Genomic DNA, 26821 nt, shown 5'->3' with positions numbered 1-26821 from the left:
ATTTCACGTGCATAATCACATATCTTGGTGTACCTATTTTCATACAATTTTCTCGATAAAAGTACGCTGGCAGTTAAAACTTCTCTCACGGTCTGTGGTCTCTTTATTACGTACTTAATTACTGCTCTTATCGAACCTACACACTGGTCCTGAGCACATTGCATATCATACAGTAGATGCTACATAAGCAGATGTTTAATTGAGTTGGTCATTGTTCCATATGTTGCTAGATATGCTCACTGTCCCATTTAGATTTCTTAGTTATGAATGTGCTTAGTGGTCAAAAATGGGAACTCCAGCAAGTACTAATAGACCCCCACTGGGTCAGGAATCATGCTGCCCCATTCTCACCCTATGAACATTTTCAGTGAAGGAGGAGCAGCAGACAGGACAATTAATGAAAGGGTTGCCAGGGTCACTGTTTTTATGTGAAACTGGACCAGTTTAAAAATACTCAGCTGCTGGCAATACATCATTGATGCACTAACACTTTTTTATAAAACACAGTTTTATAGCGGGGCCATCCTTAAAAAAAATCCGTTTCCTGTCCACCGAGTGAGCAAAAAAATTTTCAGTAGGGAGGGAGGGATTTTTTTTTTAATGGATGGCTAAGAAATCGCAATGCTGTGTTTGCTTTTTCTTTCAGTACTTTTTTATTACAAAAGCAGACACATTTCATAAAATGACAGTTTAATCAACTGAAACTTGTACAAAAACTTTAAGTTAGCATTTTAAATGCTGACTGCAACATTTGCAAAACTTTTACAAAGATACTTAAAATGTCCGACACACTGACTTTTTGTAGTTCTAAATCGACCGTTAGGCCTAGTTCGGATGAAATTACATTATTAAAATGATCACTGAATGATTTGTTTTTCTGAATCTTTACTATTTTGTTGTTCGCTAGAATACCATTTTGCGATTTCACACTTAAGCAAATGTTTGAAAACTCCGGATCTCCTTCCTTCATGCTGGCTGCTATTTTTTTGTGCCGCATGGCGCATGCGCAGAGCTGATTCGACAGGGCTTTCCACAAGCGCCGGCTGCCGGCCATACAGCCAACTACACAATTAAGCCCAGCCGGCTACTTTAATGACTATTATTTTTGTAGCCCACAGGCTCTAAATATTAATTTTCGATTTTAATAAAATTAAATGTTTATCTAACGGACTGACAATAATGTCAAACTGACATTATTTCTTATGTTGTGCCGCATGGCGCATGCGCAGAGCTGATTCGACAGGGCTTTCCACAAGCGCCGGCTGCCGGCCATACAGCCGACTACACAATTAAGTCCAGCCGGCTACTTTAATGACTATTATTTTTGTAGCCCACAGGCTCTAAATATTAATTTTCGATTTTAATAAAATTAAATGTTTATCTAACGGACTGACAATAATGTCAAACTGAACCGCACTCATTTAAGTTGTGATTCGCGCTGTTTGTACCAATAATAACCACAAATTCCCAGCCGACGTTGTTGATCAAGGGAGAGTAACTCATCCGGGGCCCCTACATGCGGTGTGTGCACGCACGCGCGCACTCGGCGGAGGCAGTAGTGTGTCGGGGCCGTCGGAGGCGACATCGGAGGGAACAGAAGCAGAGATAACGCTTATTTTGTCTCCGGTAAACCAGTCTTCTCTCGTTCAATTACGTGCTGGCATCAAAAGACACCGCTGGTTGTAAATGAAACCAAACTGAGTAGTTGGAGTGTATTTGCATACACAAATGGAGAAATGTTCGCTGAGTGTTTGTGTAGCCACCACTGCAGACCGTTGTCGTTGTTAATTCATAGCATGCTCAGTTGCGTGAATGTGTCATGCACCGAAAATAAGAGATTTACAAGGCAGGAACGCCTCATGATGCAATACGCAAGAAAAGAAAGAAGATTTACTGCCATTTTACTTTGTATTTGAGTAAAGTGAATAAATAAATGGTCTGTGGAAAATACATTTAATCCTGGGAACTGCGTGCACAGGAGTTTATTATTAGTGATGCAGTGCTATGCATTGCAAACTACTGACTCCCATATAGGGAGTCAGTAGTTTGCAGTGCAAAGCACAGCAAACTCTTGTTCCTCCGTTTTTCATCTTCCGTACAAATTTAGATTTCGAATAACCCAATAACCGTACATCGCACACAGACAAACAATACATCAAAACGTGCGGCTTGATCAGACTCGCTATGCTATTACTTTGTTCAGCATTCTATGATTTTTTTCGCGACTACGTCGCGAAAAAAATCGCACAAAATTTCCCATTCATTTTCTATGGAATTAATTGAAAAAATCGTACATTTTCAATGTTTTTCAAACATCCGCTGCTCTGGCATGCTTTCACCTAGAGACGATTCAAACTTTAAAACGTAGACAAACTTCTGTGTGGATCTGGCATTCAACTTTTTTGCTAGGTTGTATACTTTTGGATCAGTCCCAGCTCAAACACCATGAGCAAACCTGGAGAAATTCAGACTTTATAATGGGTGTCTATTGCGTTACACACTAGTGGGGCTCAGGAATTTAGAGTGTAGGCCGCTTGAAAAAAAAAGCTCTAACTTTCTCATTTAAACTGTGTTTTCAGCCACAATTTTCACTCTACACACATAATTTTCTCAAAAGTTGTAGTCACACTTGTCTTGATTCACACAATGTGTCTACCTGAGCGATAGGACTTACAGTTTTTGAATGAGAAGTCTGAAAGTAAGGAGAGGACAGGAGCGCTGCCCCATAGACTCCCATTATAAACGTGGGAGCGCTTTGACTGCAAAATCAGAAAAGTCACTTGGTTTAAACTCGCTCCATTGTCCACATTTTTTACACTAGGGACAAAAAAATTACATCTGTGTGTTCATGGGAGCCTTGTAGCGCTCAGTGTGAAAGAATTTTGTGAGTACCTCCTTTCGTTTCCGTGTAAATCAGCGTTGTTCGAGGAGAGGGAACTCTGAGAAAAAGCGCTCTTTGCTTGTCATATAGACCCCTTCGCATGTTTGTAAACAAACCGACCATTGCCAGGATGCGCGCGCAGCCTGGACCCAGAAACAATGGCGCTGCCCATAGACCGGCATTATGAGCTGTCAGATTATGCAAAACAATTGTCGTTACAAGATCGAGAATGCTACATAAATAAGTTAACTCTAACAAGTGGACATCGCCTACCGGATCCGCATTTAATTAAAGAGTGGACGGACGATGTTAGTAAGTTCCCTGGTATACAATGGCCAGATATATACTCGTACCTTATTGACAAGACTTAAGTGTACACCCACGAAAAACTTCGTGCCTACAAGTCTTTAGACGCATATGATTATGTTATGTGCAGGCATGTACAGAACGTGTTTTACACTGAAATTGTTTTAATCAAATTATGCCAGTGATGTGATGGCAATGTGGCTTTAGCTACAACAGCAAATACCAACACTAAACAGCAATTTGCAGGAGGTAATGGCATGAAAGGAATGATAGTGTAAAGAGTGCAGCTAAGAGAAATCAGAGCTGCGTAAAAAGCGAGAGGCAGAGACCAGAAATGAAACTGAACGGGGCGGGAGCTAGGTTAGAGCAGTCAACGTAAGTTGGCATTTAGAGTGAGGGCACACAATTTTACCTTTCCATCCTTGCTTTAAAATTGTGATTTTCAGCATACACAAATAATGATGGCACAAAATCTGGACTGCTTGAGTCAAGCGAGACCTCTCCTACAAACAAAATTGCATGCAAAGCTAAGTTAACATGCTAACAATATTCATTACATTGTGTAACTATGACCCAGCTAATCAGACAAACGTTACCAAAGTATTTTGCTACATCAATAAACGAAGACTAGAAAGAATAAAAAAGAAAGATTTAATAAATAGCCTGATCTTACCTGTGATGAAGTGGGCGCTGCATTTTTGATAGTGCTTTCATCCCAGTCTACATGTTTGATGGCTTGTAGCCATAGACGTCGGCGATTTTTTTGGAATGGGTGAGATCCTGCTAGAATTCTGAACATTTTAACCCCATCACTGCTACGATTCTGACACCCAAAAACACAACAACTAGCATTTCTGAGTCTTTTTTGGGTCCAGGCTGCGCGCGCAATTTCCGCTTTTGTATGAATGACGTTTACTGCGAAGGGGTCTATAGTGTCTCTTCCCTGCATCTGAGCACCGTTACCAAGGCGACAAGCTCCACTCAGGGAGCAGAGAGGGGACTGGCTGCTCTCTCTCTCAAACACCCCCCCCCCCCCCGGCGGCTACTTATTTGTCATGGCTGGCTAGTATGAGCCTTAGTGGAAAGCCCTGGGAATGCATAAATGTCAAGTTCGATTTTAGATTTACGAACCCGAAAAAAATGTCGGAAAACCGGTGTTAAAAAAAAAATTTCACCCGCACAAACGGCATTCACCCGGCCGGTGGACCGGAAACAGAACATTTTTTAATAATGGCCCGGGCGGCACGGTGGTGTAGTGGTTAGCCCTGTCACCTCACAGCAAGAAGGTCCGGGTTCGAGCCCCGTGGCCGACGAGGCCTTTCTGTGTGAAGTTTGCATGTTCTCCCCGTGTCCGCGTGGGTTTCCTCCGGGTGCTCCGGTTTCCCCCCCAGTCTAAAGACATGCAGGTTAGGTTAACTGGTGACTCTAAATTGACCGTAGGTGTGAATGGTTGTCTGTGTCTATGTGTCAGCCCTGTGATGACCTGGCGACTTGTCCAGGGTATACCCCGCCTTTCGCCCGTAGTCAGCTGGGATAGGCTCCAGCTTGCCTGCGACCCTCTAGAACAGGATAAAGCAGCTAGAGATAATGAGATGAGACAGTTTTATAGCAAATAACTGGAATGAAATCTTATCACTTTCTGCAAAGGCAAAGTGTTAGTGCATCAATGATGTACAGAATCATTTCTCTTCTTCTTTCGGTTGTTCCCATTAGGGGGTCACCACAGTGGATAATGTCCCTCCATCTCCTTCAATCCTCTGTATCTTTTTCTGTCACACAAACCATCCTCATGTTCTCCTTCACCACATCCATAAATCTCATCTTTGGTCTTCCTCTTTTCCTTCTACCTAGCAACTCCATCTCCAGCATTCTTTTCCCACTATACCCTGGATCTCTCCTCCGTACATGTCCAAACCATCTCAATCTCACCTCTCTCACGTTGTCTCCAAGCCGTCCGACATGTGCTATCCTTCTAATATATTAATTTCTAATCTTGTCCAACTTTGTCACTCCCAATGAAAATCTCAGTATCTTCAACTCTACTACCTCCAGTTCAGCCACCTGTCTTTTTGTCAGTGCAACTGCCTCCATACCATACAACATAGCTGCTCTTACTACTGTCTTGTGCACTTTCCCTTTCACTCTTGGTGGTACCCTTCTGTCACAAATCACTCCTGCCACTCTCCTCCATCCATTCCAACCTGCTTGCACGCTCTTCTTCATTTCTCTTCTGCACTCACCATTACTTTGTACAGTTGACCAGATATTTGAACTCATCTGCTTTGAGCATCTCTATTCCTTGTAGCTGTACTATTACACTGTCCTTACCCTCATTCACACACATGTACTCTGTCTCGCTCCTACTGACTTTCATTCCCCTTGTCTCTAGTGCAGGGGTGTCCAAACTGATCCATGAAGGGCCGTGTGGCTGCAGGTTTTCATTCCAGCCATGCAGCAGCACACCTGACTTGGCTCATTCAATCAACTGAACTGTCTTCACACAGTCAAATACTTGCAGCCACACCCACCCTTGATTAAAGGGTGGGTGTGTCAGTTGATTGAATGAGCCAAATCAGGTGTGCTGCTGCATGGCTGGAATTGAAAACCTGCATCCACACGGCCCTTCATGGATCAGTTTGGACACCCCTGCTCTAGTGCATACCTCCAAGTCTTTAAATTTTCTTCCACTTGCTCCCTGTTCTCACTACACATCACAATATCATCTGCAAACATCATTGTCCATGGGGCCTCTTGCCTGGTGTTGTCTGTTTTCTTGTCTGCACTGGTAATGGACAAGTTAGGGCTTAGGGCCAAGCCCTGGTGCAATCCAACATCCACCTTAAATGCCTTCATCATTCCCATTACACATCTCACTGCTGTCACACTGTCCTCATACATATCCTGCACCAATCTCACATACCTCTCTGCCACTCCTGATTTCCTCATGCAGTACTACAACTCTTCTCTGGCACCCTGTCATCTGCCCTTCTCTAAATCCACAAACACATAATGCAGCTCCTTCTGGTCTTCTCTATACTTTTACATCAACATTCTCAAAGCAAATATTGCAGCTGTAGTACTCTTTCCTGGCATGAAACCATATTGCAGCTCACATATCTCCACCTCTCCTCTTAGCCTAGCTTCCACTACTCTTTCCCATGACTTCATGCTGTGGCTGGTTAACTTTATGCCTCTATAGTTACTGCAGCACTGAACATCGCCCTTGTTCTTGAATATTGGTATCAGTAATCTTCTTCTCCACTGCTCAGGCATCCTCTTACTTTCCAAGATTGTTAGGACTTGGGACTATCTTGGCCTCTAGAGGCCGCTATCTTATCTTTTGTCTTGTTATGTTTGTTTTGACAGCTAGAGGCCGCTATTGTTTTGTGTTTGTTTTGACAGCCATGTGCTCCTTTGTTTTCATGTGCCTTTTGCCCTACCTGTTCTTTATTTCCTGCCCCGCCTAGTTTCTTAATTACCTTGGGTATTTATACTTCCTCAGTTTGGTCTCTAGTTACTGAGTCTTTGTTCTGTTTAAGGCTAGTCTCCTCTGTTCCGTGTACCTTTGCCTGTATGCTTGTGTTTTGGGGATTTTGCTTTCTTGGGACTTTTTGGACTGTTTATTTGCCATTGTGTATCTTCTGAGCGTTGGGATTTTTTGCCTCTTCTTTTCTTGCTTTGGATTTTTGGACTTTGAACTTTTGGATGTTTTGTTTTCCCTTGTATCTTCTGTGCGTTTGGATTTTACTTTTGTGGATTTTTGCGTTTGGATTTTCCTGATCTTTTGAGCTTGGGACTGTTTTGTACTCAACTTTCGTCCCACTCCTCTGCACTTGAGTCATTCCCCTGGTGGCCTAGTGGGGGTTTGCTGGGTTATCACACCAGCGACCCGGGTTCGATTCCCAGCAAACCTAACAGAAAGACTCAGTCATGACTGACTCAGCAGAGGCTTCTTCAACTGTCTACCCGGCTAACCTTCAGGAAATTATGGCTGCTTTAACATGCTTTGGAGCTACCATGGACACTCATGGACGAACACTTGCAAGCCAATGTGTGGCCCTTGCTCGCCACAATGCACTGCTTCAGCAAATTGGGAATGCCCTGGCACAGCTGACTCCTCTGCCCCCATCTCCTCCTCCTGATCCTCCACCATCTGCTCCCGCTCCAGTGCCTACTGCCACGCTGCCTCCTTCACCTCACAAACCCCGCCTTCCTGCACCACAGAGGTATGATGGCAAGCACGGAGAGTGCTGGGAGTTCCTTACCCAGTGCCGACTCACCTTTGAGCTTCAGCCTACCACCTACACTACGGACCGCCGCAAGATCGCATATGTAATAACTTTGTTAGCTGATAAGGCACGAGCTTGGGCAACAGCCATCTGGCAGAGACAGGGACCCGAGTGTTCTGATTTCATGATGTTTACAGAGGAGATGCTTCGTGTTTTCAATCAGGCGGACATCAGCAAAGATGCAGCCAGGAAGCTCATGTCCATCCGGCAGGGAGGAAGTGTTGCAGACTACGCCATCTCGTTTCGGACGCTCGCAGCAGTCAGTGGATGGAATGAGACTGCCCTGGTTTCAGCCTTCCACCATGGTCTGCCTGACCCCATCAAAGACAGTCTGGCCTCTATCGGATGCCCAAGTGACCTCGAAACACTGATCTCACATGCCATTCGTCTTGATAACAGGATTAGAGAGCATCGCCAAGTCCTGAGCTTCCCCTGCCTCTACCTGGAATCCGTCCACCTCCTCCAGTGACTGTCCGGAGCCCATGCAAATTGGCCATACTCATCTCTCCGCATCTGAGAGGGAGCGCAGAAGGAGGGACAAGTGCTGCATCTACTGTGGCAAGCCTGGCCATTTCCGAGCATCATGTCCCGAGCTCTCGGGAAAAGGACCGCCCCGTCCAGCCGAGGGAGGGTTGTGACGGGGACTACCCTCTTTCCCGAACTTCCTGGCCAAGGAGTCTACATCCCTGTCTCCATCTCCTGGGGTGAGGTCGTCCACTCTTGCCAGGCCTTGTTAGATTCTGGGGCGGCTGGTAACTTTATGGATGTCCACTTCGCCCAAAGAATCAATGTCCCTACTGCACCTCTTGAAGTTCCGCTGTCTGTGTCTGCCCTGGATGGCCAAGCATTAGGTGACGGAAGAGTCACCCAAGTAACTTCTCCAATCTTTCTCCAGTCTCAAGGTCACAAAGAAGAAATATCCCTGCACCTGATTCATTCACCTGAGTTCCCAGTGATTTTAGGCCTTCCTTGGCTTACCCGCCACAACCCTCGCATAGACTGGGTAACTAGCCAGGTTGTGGAATGGGGCCCTGCATGCCATGCCTCTTGTCTGCTCTCTAGCTCTCCTGTGTCTCCTGCCGAGTCCCCTGATCTCACAGAGTTATCTCAAGTTCCCACAGAGTACTGGGATCTGAAGGAGGTTTTCAGCAAGAGTAGGGCCGCCGTTCTTCCTCCGCACCATGTCTACAACTGTGCCATAGACTTGCTCCCCGGGGCTACCCCTCCTCAGGGCAGGCTGTTCTCCCTCTCTCAGCCAGAACGCAAGACCATGGAGGAATACATCAAGGACGCCCTGGCCTCTGGATTCATCCGACCCTCCACCTCACCTGCTGGTGCCGGCTTCTTTGTTGGCAAGAAGGATGGGGGGGCTCCGACCATGTATTGACTACAGGGGCCTGAACAAGATCACTGTGCGCAACCGTTATCCCCTTCCGCTGATGTCCACAGCGTTCGACCTGCTCCAAGGTGCTACAGTCTTCACCAAGTTGGATTTACGGAATGCATACCACCACCTCATCCGTATCCAACAGGGAGATGAGTGGAAGACTGCCTTTAACACCCCGTCAGGACACTATGAGTACCAAGTAATGCCCTTTGGACTCACCAATGCACCAGCAGTTTTTCAGGCCCCTATCAACGACGTCTTGAGGGATATGATCAACCAATACGTTTTTGTCTACCTCGACGACATTCTGATATTTTCCAAGACTTTGCAGGAGCACCGCCATCATGTCCGTCAGGTTCTCCAGAGGCTGCTACAGAACAATCTGTTTGCTAAGGCCCAGAAATGTGAGTTTCATGTCCCCAAGGTCTCCTTTCTGGGTTTTATTGTTTTATTGTTTACAGGACAACTCCAGATGGATCCAGCCAAGACCCAGGCCGTCCCGGACTGGCCCACTCCCAAGTCTGTGAAAGAAGTTCAGCGGTTCTTAGGATTTGCTAACTTCTACCGCAAGTTTGTCAGGAACTTCAGTTCTGTAGCAGCGCCCATATCGGACCTCGGGGTCATTCCATGTCAAATCACCCAAAAAAAATGACATTTTAAACCCTACCTCCTCCAAATTCAATGAAAATTAGTTTATAGGTAAATCCTAGCCAGAAAAGCCAAATTTTCAAATTTTAGCAAAATCGGACCAACGGTTTTTGAGATCGCCATTTATTTTTTTCACTTTTTCGCAAAAAAGGGCATGGCCGCCAAATTTCAAAGTGCTGTATCTCGGCAACCAGTGGTCCGATTTTCAAAAATAAAGTATATTTGTGAAGGGGAGATCATAAGGAATCTAAGTACATTATTACTTTTATCTTTTAAGTGATATATCTCATCATGACCTTTTGACCTATATTTTGACCTTGAAATTGACAATTTGGGTCCCCACGACGACTTTTCCTGAAAATTGTAGCCCAACATGTTGCCTACAACATATAAAGAAATTGGAGAGGTAATATTTTTCATTTTGAAGCAATATCAATTAGAATGAGACATGAAATGAGTGACTTTTCTGTCATGTTTATAATGGGTGTCAATGAGGCCTCTCGGCTGCACTCTCCTCAGTTTGAGGCTTCTCATTCAAAAACTGTAAATCCTATCGTTTAGGTAGACACATTGTGTGAATCAGGACAAGTTTTACTACTACTTTTGAGAAATGTATGTCTGTAGAGTGAAATTTGTGGCTGAAACCACAGTTTAAGCGAGAAAGTTTGAGCTTTATTTTCAACCTCTCTACACTCTAAGTTAACGAGCTTCACTGGTGTGTAACGCAATAGACACCCATTCAAAAGCCGGATTTTCTCCCAGAACCCACATGGCGTTTGAGCCGGGACTGATCCGAAAGTGTAGAACCTAGCAGAAAAGTTGAATGCCAGATCCACAGAGGAGAAGTTTTCCTACGTTTTAGAGTTTGAATCATGTCTCTAGGTGAAAGCATGCCAGAGCAGCGGATGTTTGAAAAAGTGCTTTTTTTTTCACTTAATTCCATAGAAATGAATGGGGTTTTTTTGGGCGATTTTTTTCGCGACTACGTCGTGAAAAAATCATATTCTGTAGAGAAAAGTAATAGCATAGCAAGTCCGATTGAGCCGCACGTTTTGATATATTGTTTGTCTGTGTGCGATGTACAGTTATTGAGTTATTCGAAATCGAAATTTGCGTAGGAATAATAACTAGACCGGACAATTCCCCGGGGGAAATTGTGAGAGGATGCAGTGCGCGAAGCAATTCGGTCACGCATGTTTGCTGGCCGTGAATGTGTGACCTGCAATGATGTTTCAATGCAATGATTGTGTGTGTGCTTGAGACAGCAGCCGTCATGAAGAAGAGCTATTCAAGAGTATAACCAAGATAGCTCTAATAATAGCTCTATTCAAGAGCTATTCAAGAGTATAAGTGACTACAGGCGGAAATTAGCATGTACTGCTATAACCTGGGACAGACATCTGTCCTTACCACAAGGATAATGTTTAATTTGTGCACTGTCCCTTTTAAAAATAAAATAAACTCTAAACTCTAAGAAGAGTGTTTGTATGTACGAACAGAAGTGTTCCTAATAAAGTGGCCGGCTAAGGTGAAGTGTTTTTCACAATAAAAAGAAATTCACAAAATTCTTTCACAGTGAGTGCTAGAAGGGTCTCCTGAATAAAATGATGTATTTTTTTTGTCTGTAGTCTTAAAAATAACGACACTAGAGCGATTTAAAAACGAGTGACTTTTCTCTCACGTTTATAATGGGTGTCAATGAGCTAAGACACACAAGGTCTTGAATTTTGTGCTGTGTTTTACGAAGGACCAGGCCTCGAACAATGACAAATAACTCGACAACGGAAGCAGCTATTCACAAAATTCTTTGACAGTGAGTGCTAGAAGGGTCTCCTGAATAAAATGATGTATTTTTTTGTCTGTAGTCTTAAAAATAACGACACTAGAGCGATTTAAAAACGAGTGACTTTTCTCTCACGTTTATAATGGGTGTCAATGAGCTAAGACACACAAGGGCTGGAGTTTTCTACTGATTTTTATGAAGGAGCAGGCCTCGAACAATGACAAATAACTCGACAACGGAAGCAGCTATTCACAAAATTCTTTCACAGTGAGCGCTAGAAGGGTCTCCTGAATAAAATGATGTATTTTTTTGTCTGTAGTCTTAAAAATAACGACACTAGAGCGATTTAAAAACCAGTGACTTTTCTCTCACATTTATAATGGGTGTCAATTAGGCCTGTCAGCTGCCCTGTCCTCAGTTTGATGCTTGTCATTCAAAAACTGTAAATCCTATCGTTTAGGTAGACACATTGTGTGAATCAGGACAAGTTTTACTACTACTTTTGAGAAAATCATGTCTGTAGAGTGAAATTTGTGGCTGAAAACACAGTTTAAGCGAGAAAGTTTGAGCTTTATTTTCAACCTCTCTCCACTCTAAGTTAACGAGCTTCACTGGTGTGTAACGCAATAGACACCCATTCAAAAGCCGGATTTTCTCCCAGAACCCACATGGCGGTTGAGCCGGGACTGATCCGAAAGTGTAGAACCTAGCAGAAAAGTTGAATGCCAGATCCACAGAGGAGAAGTTTTCCTACGTTTTAGAGTTTGAATCATGTCTCTAGGTGAAAGCATGCCAGAGCAGCGGATGTTTGAAAAAGTGCTTTTTTTTCAATTAATTCCATAGAAATGAATGGGGTTTTTTTTGGGCGATTTTTTTGCGACTACGTCGCGAAAAAATCGCAATCTGTAGAGAAAAGTAATAGCATAGCGAGTCCGATCGAGCCGCACGTTTTGATATATTGTTTGTCTGTGTGCGACGTACGGTTATTGAGTTATTCGAAATCAAAATTTGCGTAGGAATAATAATAAGTAAGAAATATAAGAAGAAGAAGAAGAAGAAACACGTAGAAGAACAATAGTTGCAGTGCTTTGCACTGCAACCTATGGGCTCCCCTAGGGGAGCCCATAGGTTGCTGTGCTGCAGCACTGCATCCTAATAAATATATAAATAAATAGAATATATAAATAGAATATATAAATATATAATATAATAGATAATATTATATATAATATATAAAATATATAATATAATTATAATAGAATATATAAATATATAATAAATAATAAATAGAAGAAGAAGAAGAAGAAGAAGAAGAAGAAGAAACACTTAGAAGAACAATAGTTGCAGTACTACCTATGGGCTCCCCTAGGGGAGCCCATAGGTTGCTGTGCTGCAGCACTGCATCCTAATGATGCAGCTTAACAACTTCCTGCATCAAAGAAATAGACATGAAAGACAGAGAACATGTTAACCATGTGGTAAGCATATAATGTGTGAAATGTGTTGAATTGTGTGTACGGATGTACATAGAATGTACAGGAGTAGGACTTTTAGCTGTGGTAATGCACATTTCAAACTGATGCTGCTTCAAAATGAAAAATATTACCTCTCCAGTTTCTTCATATGTTGTAGGCAACATGTTGGGCTACAATTTTCAGGAAAAGTCATCGCGGGGTCATTTGTCCCAAATTGTCAATTTCAAGGTCAAAATATAGGTCAAAAGGTCATGATGAGATATATCACATAAAAGATAAAACTAATGATGTATTTAGATTCCTTATGATCTCCCCTTCACAAATTTACTTTATTTTTGAAAATCGGACCACTGGTTGCCGAGATACAGCACTTTGAAATTTGGCGGCCACGCCCTTTTTTGCGAAAAAGTGAAAAAAAGAAATGGCGATATCTCAAACCGTTGGTCGGATTTTGCTAAAAATTGAAAATTTGGCTTTTCTGGCTAGGATTTACCTATAAACCAATTTTCATTGAATTTGGAGGAGGTAGGGTTTAACTCATTGGGTGATCTGACATGGAATGACCCCTCACCAAAAAGACAGGTGGGTCTTATGTCTGGACTCCTCAGGTGGAGAAGGCTTTCAAGGACCTCAAGCACTGCTTCTGCACGGCACCCATTCTGGTCCTCCCTGACCCATCGCAACCCTTCATCGTCGAGGTGGATGCTTCGGACAGTGGCGTCGGCGCGGTCCTCTCTCAACGCTCGGATGGAAGGTTGCACCCCTGCGCTTACTTCTCCCACCGTCTGAGTCCTGCAGAGTCCCGGTATGATGTGGGGGATCGAGAACTGCTCGTGGTTAAACTGGCCCTTTAGGAGTGGAGGCACTGGCTGGAGGGAGCGCAACATCCATTCCTGGTTTGGACGGACCACAAGAACATGGAGTACCTCCAGCAAGCCAAGAGACTTAATCCACGACAGGCTAGGTGGGCCGTGTTCTTCAGTCGGTTCAATTTCACCCTATCGTACCGCCCCGGCTCTAAGAACACCAAACCTGATGCTCTTTCCAGACAGTTCTCTTCCACTAACAGGGAGAGTAAAGTTGGGCCTATTATCCCTGTGTCCCGGATTGTGGCCCCTGTCCGCTGGGGTGTTAAGGAGGCCATCCGACAAGCTCAACGCCAGGATCCCGGTCCTGGGACGGGGCCACTAGGCCTCTTGTATGTCCCATGTCAAGCCCGGGCCAAGGTTCTCCAGTGGGGTCATTCGTCCCCTCTCACCGCCCACCCGGGAGCTCAGAGGACCCTGGACTTCTTGAAAAGATGCTTCTGGTGGCCAAGCATGGAGAAGGAAGTGAGGTCATTCGTCCTGTCCTGCGAAGTGTGCACCAGAAGCAAGAACCCACGGCAGCATCCCCAGGGCCTCCTGCATCCTCTGCCCATTCCCCGGCGTCCCTGGTCTCATGTGGCGGTCGACTTCATCACGGGCCTTCCAGATTCACAAGGTAACACTGTCATTTTAGTCACAGTCGACAGGTTCTCTAAGGCCTGCCGCTTCATACCGCTATGCAAGCTCCCTTCTGCCCTTGAGACAGCCAAACTAATATTCACCCATGTCTTCCAAGTCTTCGGGCTCCCACAGGACATCATCTCTGACCGGGGGCCCCAGTTCTCCTCCCGAGTGTGGCGGGGGTTCTGCAAGCTCATCGGGGCCACTGCCAGCTAGAGCCCTGCACTCTCGTGGGACCCGCCGCAAAGCAGTGCAGCGCGGGACAAATTTTGAAAGCTCATTGCGGGTGCGGGCGGGACCGGAAGTGCACATATGCGCGCGTGGGCGGGAGCGGGAGTGCACATATGCTGCACGGGTGGGAGCGGTGACAAGCTGCAGTCCCGCTAACTAAAAATGTGTTTAAAATAAAATTTATAAATTATTAATTTATGTCTATCATATATAATTTGTGCTGGATATTTTATTTGGCATTAATAAAAACATTTTAAGATGCCTAAATTTGCAGAGAGAGTCAGATTGCCAGATTGAGTGAGGAATGGCATCTTAAACTTGCCATTGATCACCCTAACGGGAAATCCTTTGATCACTCTAATGACTCGCAGTTCACACCCAGCTAGCAAGAGAACCATGTGTTAAAAGTGATTTACTGCTTGCATTAGTCTACAACTTTAATCAGAGAGACAGGTTACACAGTGACGGTAGGCTTGACTCAATGCTATCCCAGAAATCCTTCCTGTAATATGCAAATTTGGCTGTCCAATCAAAGGCGGCCAAATTTGCATATTACAGGAAGGATTTCTGGGATAGCATTGAGTCAAGCCTACCGTCACTGTGTAACCTGTCTCTCTGATTAAAGTTGTAGACTAACTCAAGCAGTAAAGCAATTCACTTCTCTTACTAGCTCTGCTTTGCAATAAAAAAAAAAAAAAACACCATTGGTACAAAGCAAGCCCATTCACTTTTTTATGCTGATCAGAGAATTACAATGGTTTCTCATGTGATAAAAATGTGCGATTCGCGATTAAATATTTTAATTGCTTGACAGCACTAATTATTATTATTAGAGACACTACATGCTGAATTCAGAAACAAGGTAAACAATAACAAACATGAACGTGAGCTGTAGATATTTATGCTCAAATCCACTCAAAGTAGGGGGCGGGGCACCATCATGCTGTGTCAAGACAAGAACTTTCCTGAGAAATAACGCGAACATCTGCATCATGCGGGACAAAATATGGCAGGCGGGGGCGGGAGCGGGACTGAAAATCATAATTTTTTTGTGGGCGCTGGCAGGAGCGGGACTGAAAATCATAATTCTTTGCGGGCGGGAGCGGGACTGCACAATGCGGGCGCGGGCGGGAGTGGGACTGAAAAATCCGACCCGCGCAGACCTCTACTGCCAGCCTCTCCTCTGGGTTCCAACCCCAGGCCAATGGCCAGACTGAGAGGCTCAACCAGGACTTGGAAACCACCCTGTGAAGCCTGGTGAAGGATAACCCGACATTATGGAACACCTGGCTGCCATGGGCAGAGTATGCCCATAACACCCTGCAGTCATCGGCCACCAGGTTGTCGCCATTCCAATGCCAATTCGGGTTCCAGCCACCTCTGTTTCCGGAACAGGAGGAGGACGCTGGGGTGCCCTCGGTCAACCAGTACTTGAGACGGTGTAGTAAGACCTGGAACAAGGTTCGGAGGACTCTCATCCAGACGTCCAGGGCCAACCAGACTCAAGCAAACCGCCATAGACGGCCTGCCCACATCTTCCGCCCTGGGCAGCGGGTTTGGTTGTCCGCGAAGGACCTTCCTCTACAGGTGGAGAACCGCAAGCTTGCCCCTCGTTATGTTGGCCCCTTCAAGGTAGTGCGCAGGGTGAACCCTGTTGCCTACTGGCTCCAGTTGCCCCGGTCTCTAAGAATCAACCCCACATTCCACGTATCCCTGTTGCGGCCCGTACTGTCGTCCTCTTATGCCCCTGCCTCAGGAATCCCCCGCCTCCCCGCATCCTCCATGGTCAGACCGTGTTCACTGTGTGCCGCCTGCTGGACTCCCGCCGGGTCCGTGGTGGGCTTCAGTACCTAGTGGACTGGGAGGGCTATGGCCCTGAGGAGCGCTGTTGGGTCCCCGCTCGGGACAACTTAGACAAGGAACTTTGTCGGGACTTCCATTTGGCCCATCCTGATCGCCCTGGGAACATCAGGAGACGCTCCTTGGGGGGGGGGGGGGGTCCTGTTAGGACTTGGGACTATCTTGGCCTCTAGAAGCTGCTATCTTATCTTTTGTCTTATGTTTGTTTTGACAGCTAGAGGCCACTATTGTTTTGTGTTTGTTTTGACAGCCATGTGCTCCTTTGTTTTGACAGCCATGTGCTCCTTTGTTTTGACAGCCATGTGCTCCTTTGTTTTCATGTGCCTTTTGCCCCACCTGTTCTTTATTTCCTGTCCCGCCTAGTTTCTTAATTACCTTGGGTATTTATACTTCCTCAGTTTGGTCTCTAGTTACTGAGTCTTTGTTCTGTTTAAGGCTAGTCTCCTTTCTTCTATGTACCTTTGCTTGTGTGCTTGTGTTTTGGGGATTTTGCTTTCTTGGGACTTTTTGGACTGTTTATTTGCCATTGTGTATCTTCTGAGCATTGGGATTTTTTGCCTCTTCTTTTCTTGTTTTGGATTTTTGGACTTTGAACTTTTGGATGTTTTGTTTTCCCTTGTATCTTCTGTGCATTTGGATTTTACTTTTGTGGATTTTTGCGTTTGGATTTTCCTGATCTTTTGAGCATGGGCAATAAACTGTTTTGTACTCAACTTTCGTCCCACTCCTCTGCACTTGAGTCATTCCCCTGGTGGCCTAGTGGGGGTTTGCTGGGTTACCACACCAGCGACCTGGGTTTGATTCCCAGCAAACCTAACAAAGATCTTAAACAATCTAATCAAAAAGTCAATTGCCGCCTCCACTGGGATATCATCTGGGCCAACTGCCTTACCACTTTTCATTCTCTTCATAGCTGTCCTTACTTTTTCCTTGCTAATCTGCTGTACTTCCTAGTTTACTATCTCCACCTTGGCCAACCTTCTCTCTCATTCATTTTCTTCATTTATCAGCTTCTCAAAGTACTCCATCCACCTTCTCAACACACGCTCTTCACTTGTCAGCACATTTCCATTTGTATCCTTCATAAGCCTAACCTGCTGCACATCCTCCCCAGCTTAATCTTGTTGTCTTGCTAATCGGTACAGGTCCTTTTCTCCGTCCTTAGCATCTATCCTTTCATATTGTTCATCATACACCTTTTCCTTCATCTTTCCCACTGCTCTCTTTGCTTTCCCTCACATCTCCTTGTATTCTTGTCTGCTCTCTTGAGCTCTCTTTTTATCCTAGTTTTGCTTTACCAACTTCTTCCTCGGCGGCACGGTGGTGTAGTGGTTAGCGCTGTCGCCTCACAGCAAGAAGGTCCTGGGTTCGAGCCCCGGGGCCGGCGAGGGCCTTTCTGTGCAGAGTTTGCATGTTCTCCCCGTGTCCGCGTGGGTTTCCTCCGGGTGCTCCGGTTTCCCCCACAGTCCAAAGACATGCAGGTTAGGTTAACTGGTGACTCTAAATTGACCGTAGGTGTGAGTGTGAATGGTTGTCTGTGTCTATGTGTCAGCCCTGTGATGACCTGGCGACTTGTCCAGGGTGTACCCCGCCTTTCGCCCGTAGTCAGCTGGGATAGGCTCCAGCTTGCCTGCGACCCTGTAGAAGGATAAAGCGGCTAGAGATAATGAGATGAGATGAGATGAGACTTCTTCCTCCTTATACTCTCCTGGACTTCCTCATTTCACCACCAAGTCTCCTTGTCTTCCTTTCTTTGTTCTCCTTGTCTTCCTTTCTTTGTCCCAGCACCTTCCTAGCTGTCTCCCTCACCACTTCTGCCATATTTGTCCAATCATCTAATACCTCTTCACCCAATGTCTCTCTCACCATATCCCTACATTCTGACTTACAATCTTCCTCCTTCAACTTCCACCATTTGCTTTTTGGTTTAGCTTTCTCTTTTGTTTTTATCTCTAAGGTCATCCTCCCAACCACCATCCAATGCTGCTTAGCTACACTCTCTCCTGCTATCACTTTGCAGTCTCCAATCTCCTTCAGATTGCATCTCCAACATAAAATACAGTTTACCTGAGAACACCTTTCTCCACTCTTATGTTACTCTATGCTCTTCTTTCTTCTTAAAGTATGTATTCACCACAGCTATTTCCATCCTCTTTGCAAAATCCACCACCATCTGCCTTTCCACATTCCTCTGCTTCATGTCATACCTACCTATCACCTTCTCATCACCCCGTTCCCTTCTTCAACATGTCCATTTAGATCTAATCACCACTTTTTCATTTTTTGGTATACTTTCAACCACTTCAGCCAATTCACTCCAGAATTATTCTTTCTCTTCCATCTCACACCTCACTTGAGGGGCATATGCACTGACAAATATTCATCATCACCCCTTCGACTTCCAGCTTCACACTCATCACTCTGTCAATCACTCTCTTTACCTCCAACACACTCTTAACATACACGTCATTCAGGATTACCCCACCCATCCAGACTGTGATGAATGAATGAATGAATGAACCCTTTATTGTCACTAGTCACATGTACCAGTGAAATTAGCCGTCAACCCATCCGTACATATACATACATACATACATACATACATACATACAATTGACACAGGGATAGACAGGACAGGAAGACAGGGATGAAAAATACAGAAATAACATGAGGGGAGAGGAGGAGAAAAAACCCACAACCCCCACACTATGCTTTTGTGGGAAGTACAGTGTGGGAACATTAAAAAAAACACCTCAGCACATAAGCACAAAAAACACAGTACGCTTTACAACATGAAAACTCGGGACTTGAGGGGGAAGGGAATGAGGGAGGGGCAATCATGGGAGGGGGGCAGAGGTAACCCAGCGCAAACAAGCAGTCCGGTCCTGCAGCCAGATGGCGCTTACCCACTTGCCACACTGGGGGTAAAAACGGCGACCGTGGGAAGTGGAGGGAGGAATACAGAGAGAGTCTGACTGCAGTGATCTTCAGGGGGAGTTGTTTTCCCAGCAACGGCCTTGGCCAAGGCATTGCTGGCTGAGGGAGCCGAAGATAAGATTGGAATTTGTTTGGTCTTGGGACAAGTAGACACATTCTTTTCATGACTACCCTGCTTGCCCATTCTGGTCTCAATCCATTTCCCTTTGCAAAGCCAACAGCTTCTCCAAGATGGTATCCACGGTGCAGTTCAAGTTCTGAATAGCCACAGTCTGAGTGCCGACAGCTCTGCCCACCGCTTCAATCATGTCGGGCAGCTTTATGGGGCTTTGGACAGCCATCACCGTTTTCTGATTTCCTTGATAAACCAGGGCAATGCCTAATCCAATCAGCAAAAGTCCTGTAATCATGGTTCCGATGATTAATGACATTCCGTCTTCAATGTCCTCCACAGAAAGAACCGCCAGGCACACGACCCGCCACTTCTCCCATGCGTCCATCGTATAGACAGCTGCGAATGTTCCGGCAGGACAGGTTGGTTCCCCCGAACCCAGGCTTCTCATCGAGAAAATAGTGTCAATTGCGTGAAGAGACTAGTTTATCAATTCCATGATTTTTAGTTTAGAGAGCAATGCAGACAGAGTCTCTCAAAAGCATAGACAATAGACAGTCGAGACAGCAGAAGCAGGAAAGATAAGGGGAGGGGGAGGCAGAGAAATGCGACTGCCTTCCGTGGAAGCACGGAAGGCGGTCGCTTGAAAAGCTTGAAACCATCTCCAATGTTCCTAGCCTTACTTCCCTTCCACTTTGTTTCTTGGACACAAAGGATGTCAATCTTTCTCCTCTCCATCATATCAGCCAGTTTTCCTTTACCAGTCATAATGCCAACATTTAAAGTTCCTACTTTCAATTCCACTCTCCTGCCTTTTCTATTCCCACGTTTCTTCCGAATTCATCTTCCACCTCTCTTTCTCCTCCTTTTCCCAATAGTAGCATAGTTTCCACTGGCACCCTGCTGGGAAACAGTTTCAGTGGCAGTCGTGACAGTTCCAGAACCTGGGCCTCAACCGATCCAGTATGAAAGTCCTCTTCTTCATCATCCGCATAGTTTATTTGGCATGAGTTTTACGGCAGATGCCTTTACTGATGCAACTCTCCCCATTTATCTGGGACCAGCGCCTGGGACCAGCGCTAAGAATGCAGTGGTTTGTCCACCTCAGTGGCTGGATTTACAGAATAATTTCTGCTGTAAGATAAAATGCAGACTGGGAGGGGGAAAGGGGGATTATGGAGTGGATCATTTCTGTACATCAGAAATCTTGTTTCCCTACACAAAGGCTGAGGAAAATAAAAGTCTGTCTCCCTTTTCTAGTGAATTTTTGGGCTAGTTTCAGGTTTCTTGTTGTTGTTGTTGGGGGGGGGGTTGTTGTTGTTGTTTTGTTTGTTTGTTTTTGCAGTTTTTATGATACATTTGGGCTGGAAATTTTCCTGAAACTTGACAAACCTGGTTAATGATATTAGCTCTTCAGGAAACACCTCCTGTATCAAGCACAGTTAGTACATCTAAAACCTATAGTACAAGTGTGATAGCCTCTCAACTTAATTTTGTTTGAGGCTATTTTGTTACTGTCATCCTGTCCCATCAAATTGTTTGGACATGAGCCACTACTGATGGTGGGTGGGTGTGGACATGGGCATGAGTGAGAATAATTCACTTGTTTGTTCATAGTTTTATTACATGTAATTCATTTAGGTCATTTTAGGTTGAAATTATCTGAACATAAATCAATCAATGTAATATAAATTTTTTGGTATTTACATTAATGTTTACAGCTGATTTTTTATTTGTTACTTACACTTATAGTCCAACTCTGGAGTGTAATATATCTCCTCACGCACAACTTCATTGTTGCTGTTGGGATACATGGCCCCTGAGCCTGTGGGTAAATAATAATTATTGGGAGATTTGTTGGCTAAAAGTAACAGTGAAAACAGTGACTGTGGCAGAGAATTACAATGATTAATAAAAATCTAGATTCTCTGTGTTAAGAAGATACAACTGAGTGCATACCCTTAAAGCAAAATAAAGAACACAAAGAATTTTCATTTATATCTACATTTTGTATGTTTCAGTTTTACAGATGTTCCTTCATTCAAAAATGGTCAAGAAGTTAAGAAATTAATAGTAAAAAATACAAATGGTATTTAAAGTGACATTAATTTCAACCCACTCAGCTCTGAACTGCTTGATGCCATTCACTCCCCGGAGACTGAGAGGGTCATGGTAAAAATCTGATGTCTTCCTTTTTATTCTTTTTTTTCTGTTGATTTCACCTTATATTTCAAAATGTTGCCTTGTGGCAAGACACCCATATTTCATTTTTAACTTTTTTCCTGTATTCATTGTGTAACACTTGCCACCTATTCAGTGTCTATTACCATCAGAGCCCAAGACCAAAATTCACTGTTTTTCCTGCATACCCCATATAAGCAAAATATGGGATATGAAGTACCTTCATTGTTTCCTCTCACACAACTGACCCTTTTTTGTGTACTGTATGATAAAACTGTACTTTAAGGATAAATAAATTTATTAGGGATAAAATTAGTTCATATGTTTAAAGTTTTTATTTTTCTGTAAAGCTGCTTTTTGACAACATCTGTGGTTAAAAGTGCTATACAAATAAACTGACTTGACTACTTTGAATTTTAAATATTGTAAGTGAAAACACTGGACACATTACATGAGTCAATACAGGAAGTATGATTTTGGCATCTTGCTTTGGTGTCAAGGGGAAATTTGGAAGATTGCCTTGAGAAAGTTCTTAGTTTCAACTTGTGGAAATTTAACCCTAACAACTCTAACAAAAATCACTTCTCTGGTGTATTAACTTCTGTAAATAACCTAAATTCAATCAAAGAAGTAAAGTTTATATCATTCTGGAAATAAAACTAATCAAATCCAAACACAGTAATATCCTTCACTGAAAATATAGTGAAACTATAGAGAAAGGGTTAATACTTACAACAGGGCATTTTGAGTCAAAGATTTTGGGAGAGAGAGAGGGATTTTGTTTTTCTTTAGCAACCTTTCACAAAAGAGACCGAGAATCTGAATTTTACATGCCTCATCTTAAAGACACTAAAACTAATTTTACTTTTTTGTCACTCTTACTAAAAGGCTAAGTAAAATGGTAGGCTAGCACAAGCCACAAGGACATCTTCAATTCAATTTGGCATAGAATCTGCAAACCTCTAGATATTTCCTTAACTAATGGTTTGACTGGACTAGTGATGGAGAGCACTGTCTAATATGTTGGTCCAAAATGTCTCATAAGTTTGGGTTGACATTCTTTTCACTCATATGAAACTATTCATTCCTCATACCTTGTGGATGAAGACACTGTAATCCTGGAAGAGACCACGCCCATCAGGAAAGAAATGTTTTATGAGAGGATAGAGGTGATCAATCAGAATAACTTTGTACTGATTTGCAATAATCCTTTACTCTAAGGGGACAAGAGAACCCAAAGCATGCCAATAAAATGCTCTCCTCACCCCCCACCACCACCGTACCACCACTTTTTCCATTAATCTCATTATTCTACCAATCTCACGTAAAAATGTTTCATCTAACAAACTCTAAAAGAAAGAATGTTAACATTTTGGAAACGTTTATGACTAATAACATAAAAAAAAACAGGGTCAGCAAATTGTTTTAGTCAGAACCCATTTTGAATACATTTTGTAATGCAGGTTTTCCCTCAAATTCCAGCAGCTGTCCATAATATAGCCCATTAATTCAGAAAGCTTCTGACCTCGCACTATAGCATTCACCTAGCAGTGGACACGCATGAGTTTTGGGGATGGATTTTGAGTTACAAAACCTGCTAACTCGTGCCAAAATCCATTACCAAATCACTGAATGACTGGGGATTTTGTTCAAGACAGTAAAAATGTTGTGGATAGGTTACAGATGTTGTCTCTTCTAAACAGACACAGAAAGTTGGAGGTTGGACAAACACTTTTTCAGTGGTCTCAGAGTGAGGAACATATGCCAGTTTTCCATGTTCTCAAAGGGACTGGAAACATGCAGTGGTCTGGTGACGGAAAGGTTCTAACATACTCAGACTCTGACACCGTCTGCGTCACTGAGACTCAGTCCATGGCAATGGTCTACCTTAACCAAAAGCCTTAGACTTAATCCTGAATTATTAAAGTATTTATTACAATCTTGGGTTTGTTTGTATGTTTGTTTGTTTTCATCCTTGTGGTCTTTTCTGTATTGTTTTAAAGTGACCTGCCAAAACAACCCTCTTCTGAAGGGATTGCTCACATCTGGAGTGCATATCCACACTCAGCAGTTCAGCCAGATAGGAGTCACTAATTACAGGGGATTGAGGTCATGGGAGGTATTGTTACAAAGACCATGAAATGACCAGAGGGCGCATTAGCTTCTATTAACATCTTAATGTCAGAATTCAAGAGGTCTGACCATAAACACAAGATAATGTGATGGTTATACCTTTCTATTTGTGATACACAGGAATCAAATGAATTGTATTGTCTCAAGGAGATTCAGAACGTGCATCCTAAATGAAATTGCCCCTTTTGAGAATGATATTCAAATCCTAGATAAACTCTTTTATTTCACTTAATAATTTAAGCACTAAGATGTAGAGTTATAACATGAAGTTTCCTTTGAGAACAGAGGCATTTCCTGAAGAAACTCGTGGAGTTGTGTGTAACTAAGAGAAACAAAAGGATTCAATTATTTCCATAAAGCATTGAGGAAGTGAAAAGATCACATTGACATTCAGACAGTTTTCAGTCCTGTTGTGTCTTTTTAGGTTAAACAGTTTGGTGAGAATAAATGAGGTGAAGACCGTATTTGAAAACAGCTCATTCTCGTTCTTTTGGTCAAATCAGCAGATTTTAAAAGAACAGCTGTTTTTCATATCGCATTAAGGCAGTAAAGTATTTCCCTTTAGGACTGCACGAGGAGAAATGAGCAGGCATACAGCAACGTGATCACTGTTTTACTCGCTTTAGTTCCTGATATTATTATTAATAACAAATACGATTATATATTAGTAGATTTTTAATAGTAGATTTTTTTTTCTACTTCTGCAGTGGGCTGAACTCGTGCATTCGCTCTGTAACTTACCTTCATGACTGAGTCCCAGAGCCTGATATACCGCGCACAATCCAAAAAGGAGAGCGGGGGATTTCTTCATATCCTCTCGTTAGTGATGTCAGTGAGAAGAGAACCTAACAATCCCGAAAAAAAAAGACGGAAAGCTTCTAGGATGAAGTGGAGACCCCGTGATTTACAGGAGTGGCAGTGATATGATAGTGATGGGCATTAAAGCTCAGTTAGTTTCACCATCACGGGTTTGTTTAGAAGAATCGAATGAGGACACAAAGTGAGTTTTGATTCAGTTGATTCACTGAACCGAGGGGGTCCAGAAGATTACGCATTTCCGTCAAAGCTACAGCACTAAAATTATGTTAAATAACAGAAGTGACTCAAACTGTACAGCAATTACAGCGGTACTTAAAAGTTTGCGAACTCTTTAGGATTTTTTTTTTTAATTTCTGCATAAACATGACCTAAAATGTCATCAGAGCTCCACACAAGCCCGAAAAGTAGATAACGAGAACCCAGTGAGACAAAGCTGATATTATACTTTGTCATTTATTTATTGAGGAAAACGACCCCATTTTACATATCTATGAGTGGCAAAAGCATGTGAACCTTTGCTTTCAGGAGTCCCCTCAGGGGCGGGAAGACTTGGGGCGGGGGAGACTTGGGATAGTTTGTATTCCCATAAATTAATTTCAACCAATCACGTTTTAGACTACATCAGAAGTTAGATGTTGCCCCTTAGAGTAACGTACTTCCTTTGGAGCCACGAAGCTGGACACTGCAGTAAGGTCTGTGCAGTTCAATATTTTTGTCAACCAAACTTGTATTTTCTACTTCACAGGTCACCTCCATTCTATGGTGTAATGTCAGCTGGTGAATTGGGGATTTGTTAAGAATTAAAGTATGTAGCCTAGAGTTACCATTTACACCGATCAGCAATAACATTATGACCACTGACAGGTGAAGTGAATAATGTTGATTATCTCATTACATTGGCACCTGTCAAGGGGTGGGATATATTAGGCAGTAAGAGAACATTCAGTCCTTGAAGTTGATGTGTTGGAAGCAAGGAAAATGGGCAAGCGTAAGGACCTGAGAGACTTTGACAAGGGCCAAATTGTGATGGCTAGAAACTGGGTTTGAACATCTCCAAAATGGCACATCTTGTGGGGTGTTCCTGGTATGCAGTGGTTAGTACCTAACAAAAGTGGTCCAAAGGACAAGCGATGAACTGATGACGTCGCTTGTCGTCAGGCATGGGGTACGAAAACTAGCCCATATAGTCCAATCCCACAGAAGAGCTACTGTAACACAAACTGCTGAAAAAGTTAATGTTGGCTAAAAGAGAAAGGTGTCAGCATTAAACTTTTTCAGCAGTTTGTGCTACAGTAGCTTTTCTGTGGGATTCGACCATATGGGCTAGCCTTCATGCCCCATGCGAATTTCTGAGGATGGAAGCCATGTCCATGGAAGGAACTTTATGGGGATGGAAGACATGCCCTCCCGGTTGTCAAGGAAGCTCCCTGGCTCTCACATATTCTGCTAGAAGGGCCAAGAATGCATGCTGGTCGACCCCCAGAAGGCTCAACATCATCTATCAGCGTCTACCATGAAGTGATTCCAGCTATGTGTGACCTTAGCATTAGAAGTTACTCTGGGTTCCTTTGTGACCTTGCAAACTTTTATGCACCTTGCTCTTGGCATGATCTTTGGTCAACCACTCCTGGAGAGGAGAGTCTTGAATTATCTCTATTTGTACACAACCTGAGTGTTCACTGATGGAGTTTCAACTTTTTATAGATGGTTTTGTAACCTTTTCCATCCTGATGAGCATGAGCAACCCTTTTTCTGAGGTCCTCAGAAATCTCCTTTGTTTGTGCCATGATATGCTGCTACAAACATATGTTGTAAAGATCAGACTTTGATAGATTCCTGTTCTTTATTTAAAACAGGGCAAACACTCACACCTGATTATCACCCCACTGATTGAAAACACCCAACTCTAATTTCACCTTCAAATTAACTGCTAATCTTAGAGGTTCACATACTTTTGCTACTCACAGATATGCAGTACTGGGTCATTTTACTTAAATAAGTGACCAAGTACAACCCTGTGGAGAGCGAAGCTGGGGAAGGTGAGTGGCAAAGTGGAAGCACCTGTTGTGAATTAAAGGGCTGATGACACGAACATGACTCTATGCAATTTCTTAAATAAACTATACAACATGGCAAACATGTTAGATTTCTGTTATAATTACATGAAAAGAAGCTGTTGTTACGCGAATATCCAACTTTTAATTGCACAGCACAAGAAAACTGGGTCCGTGGCTCGCGGCCATGTTGTGACGTCAGCGGAAGAACACGCTGCGGTTCACTGGCTGTCTACTC

At 43.6% G+C, this 26821-nt stretch overlaps 1 protein-coding gene across 3 annotated transcripts in view; it reads right to left on the bottom strand.

The window, feature by feature from the left end:
• Positions 1–24712, bottom strand: part of srpx2 (sushi-repeat containing protein X-linked 2) — a 103241-nt gene extending 78529 nt beyond the window's left edge. For all 3 annotated transcript variants that reach the window (XM_060927546.1, XM_060927547.1, XM_060927548.1), the window contains exons 1-2: positions 24452–24712; positions 21141–21221 (exon numbers count right to left, since the gene is read on the bottom strand). In XM_060927546.1, coding sequence (XP_060783529.1) covers positions 21141–21221; positions 24452–24521 — 151 coding nt within the window. In that variant the 5' untranslated portion in view covers positions 24522–24712. The remainder of the gene's footprint in view (positions 1–21140; positions 21222–24451) is intronic.
• Between the last annotated feature and the right edge of the window lie 2109 nt (positions 24713–26821).

The sequence above is a fragment of the Neoarius graeffei genome, chromosome 8, assembly GCF_027579695.1.
Source record: "Neoarius graeffei isolate fNeoGra1 chromosome 8, fNeoGra1.pri, whole genome shotgun sequence".
NCBI classification, from domain to species: domain Eukaryota; kingdom Metazoa; phylum Chordata; class Actinopteri; order Siluriformes; family Ariidae; genus Neoarius; species Neoarius graeffei.
This window is presented reverse-complemented; position numbering and strand designations above follow the sequence as displayed.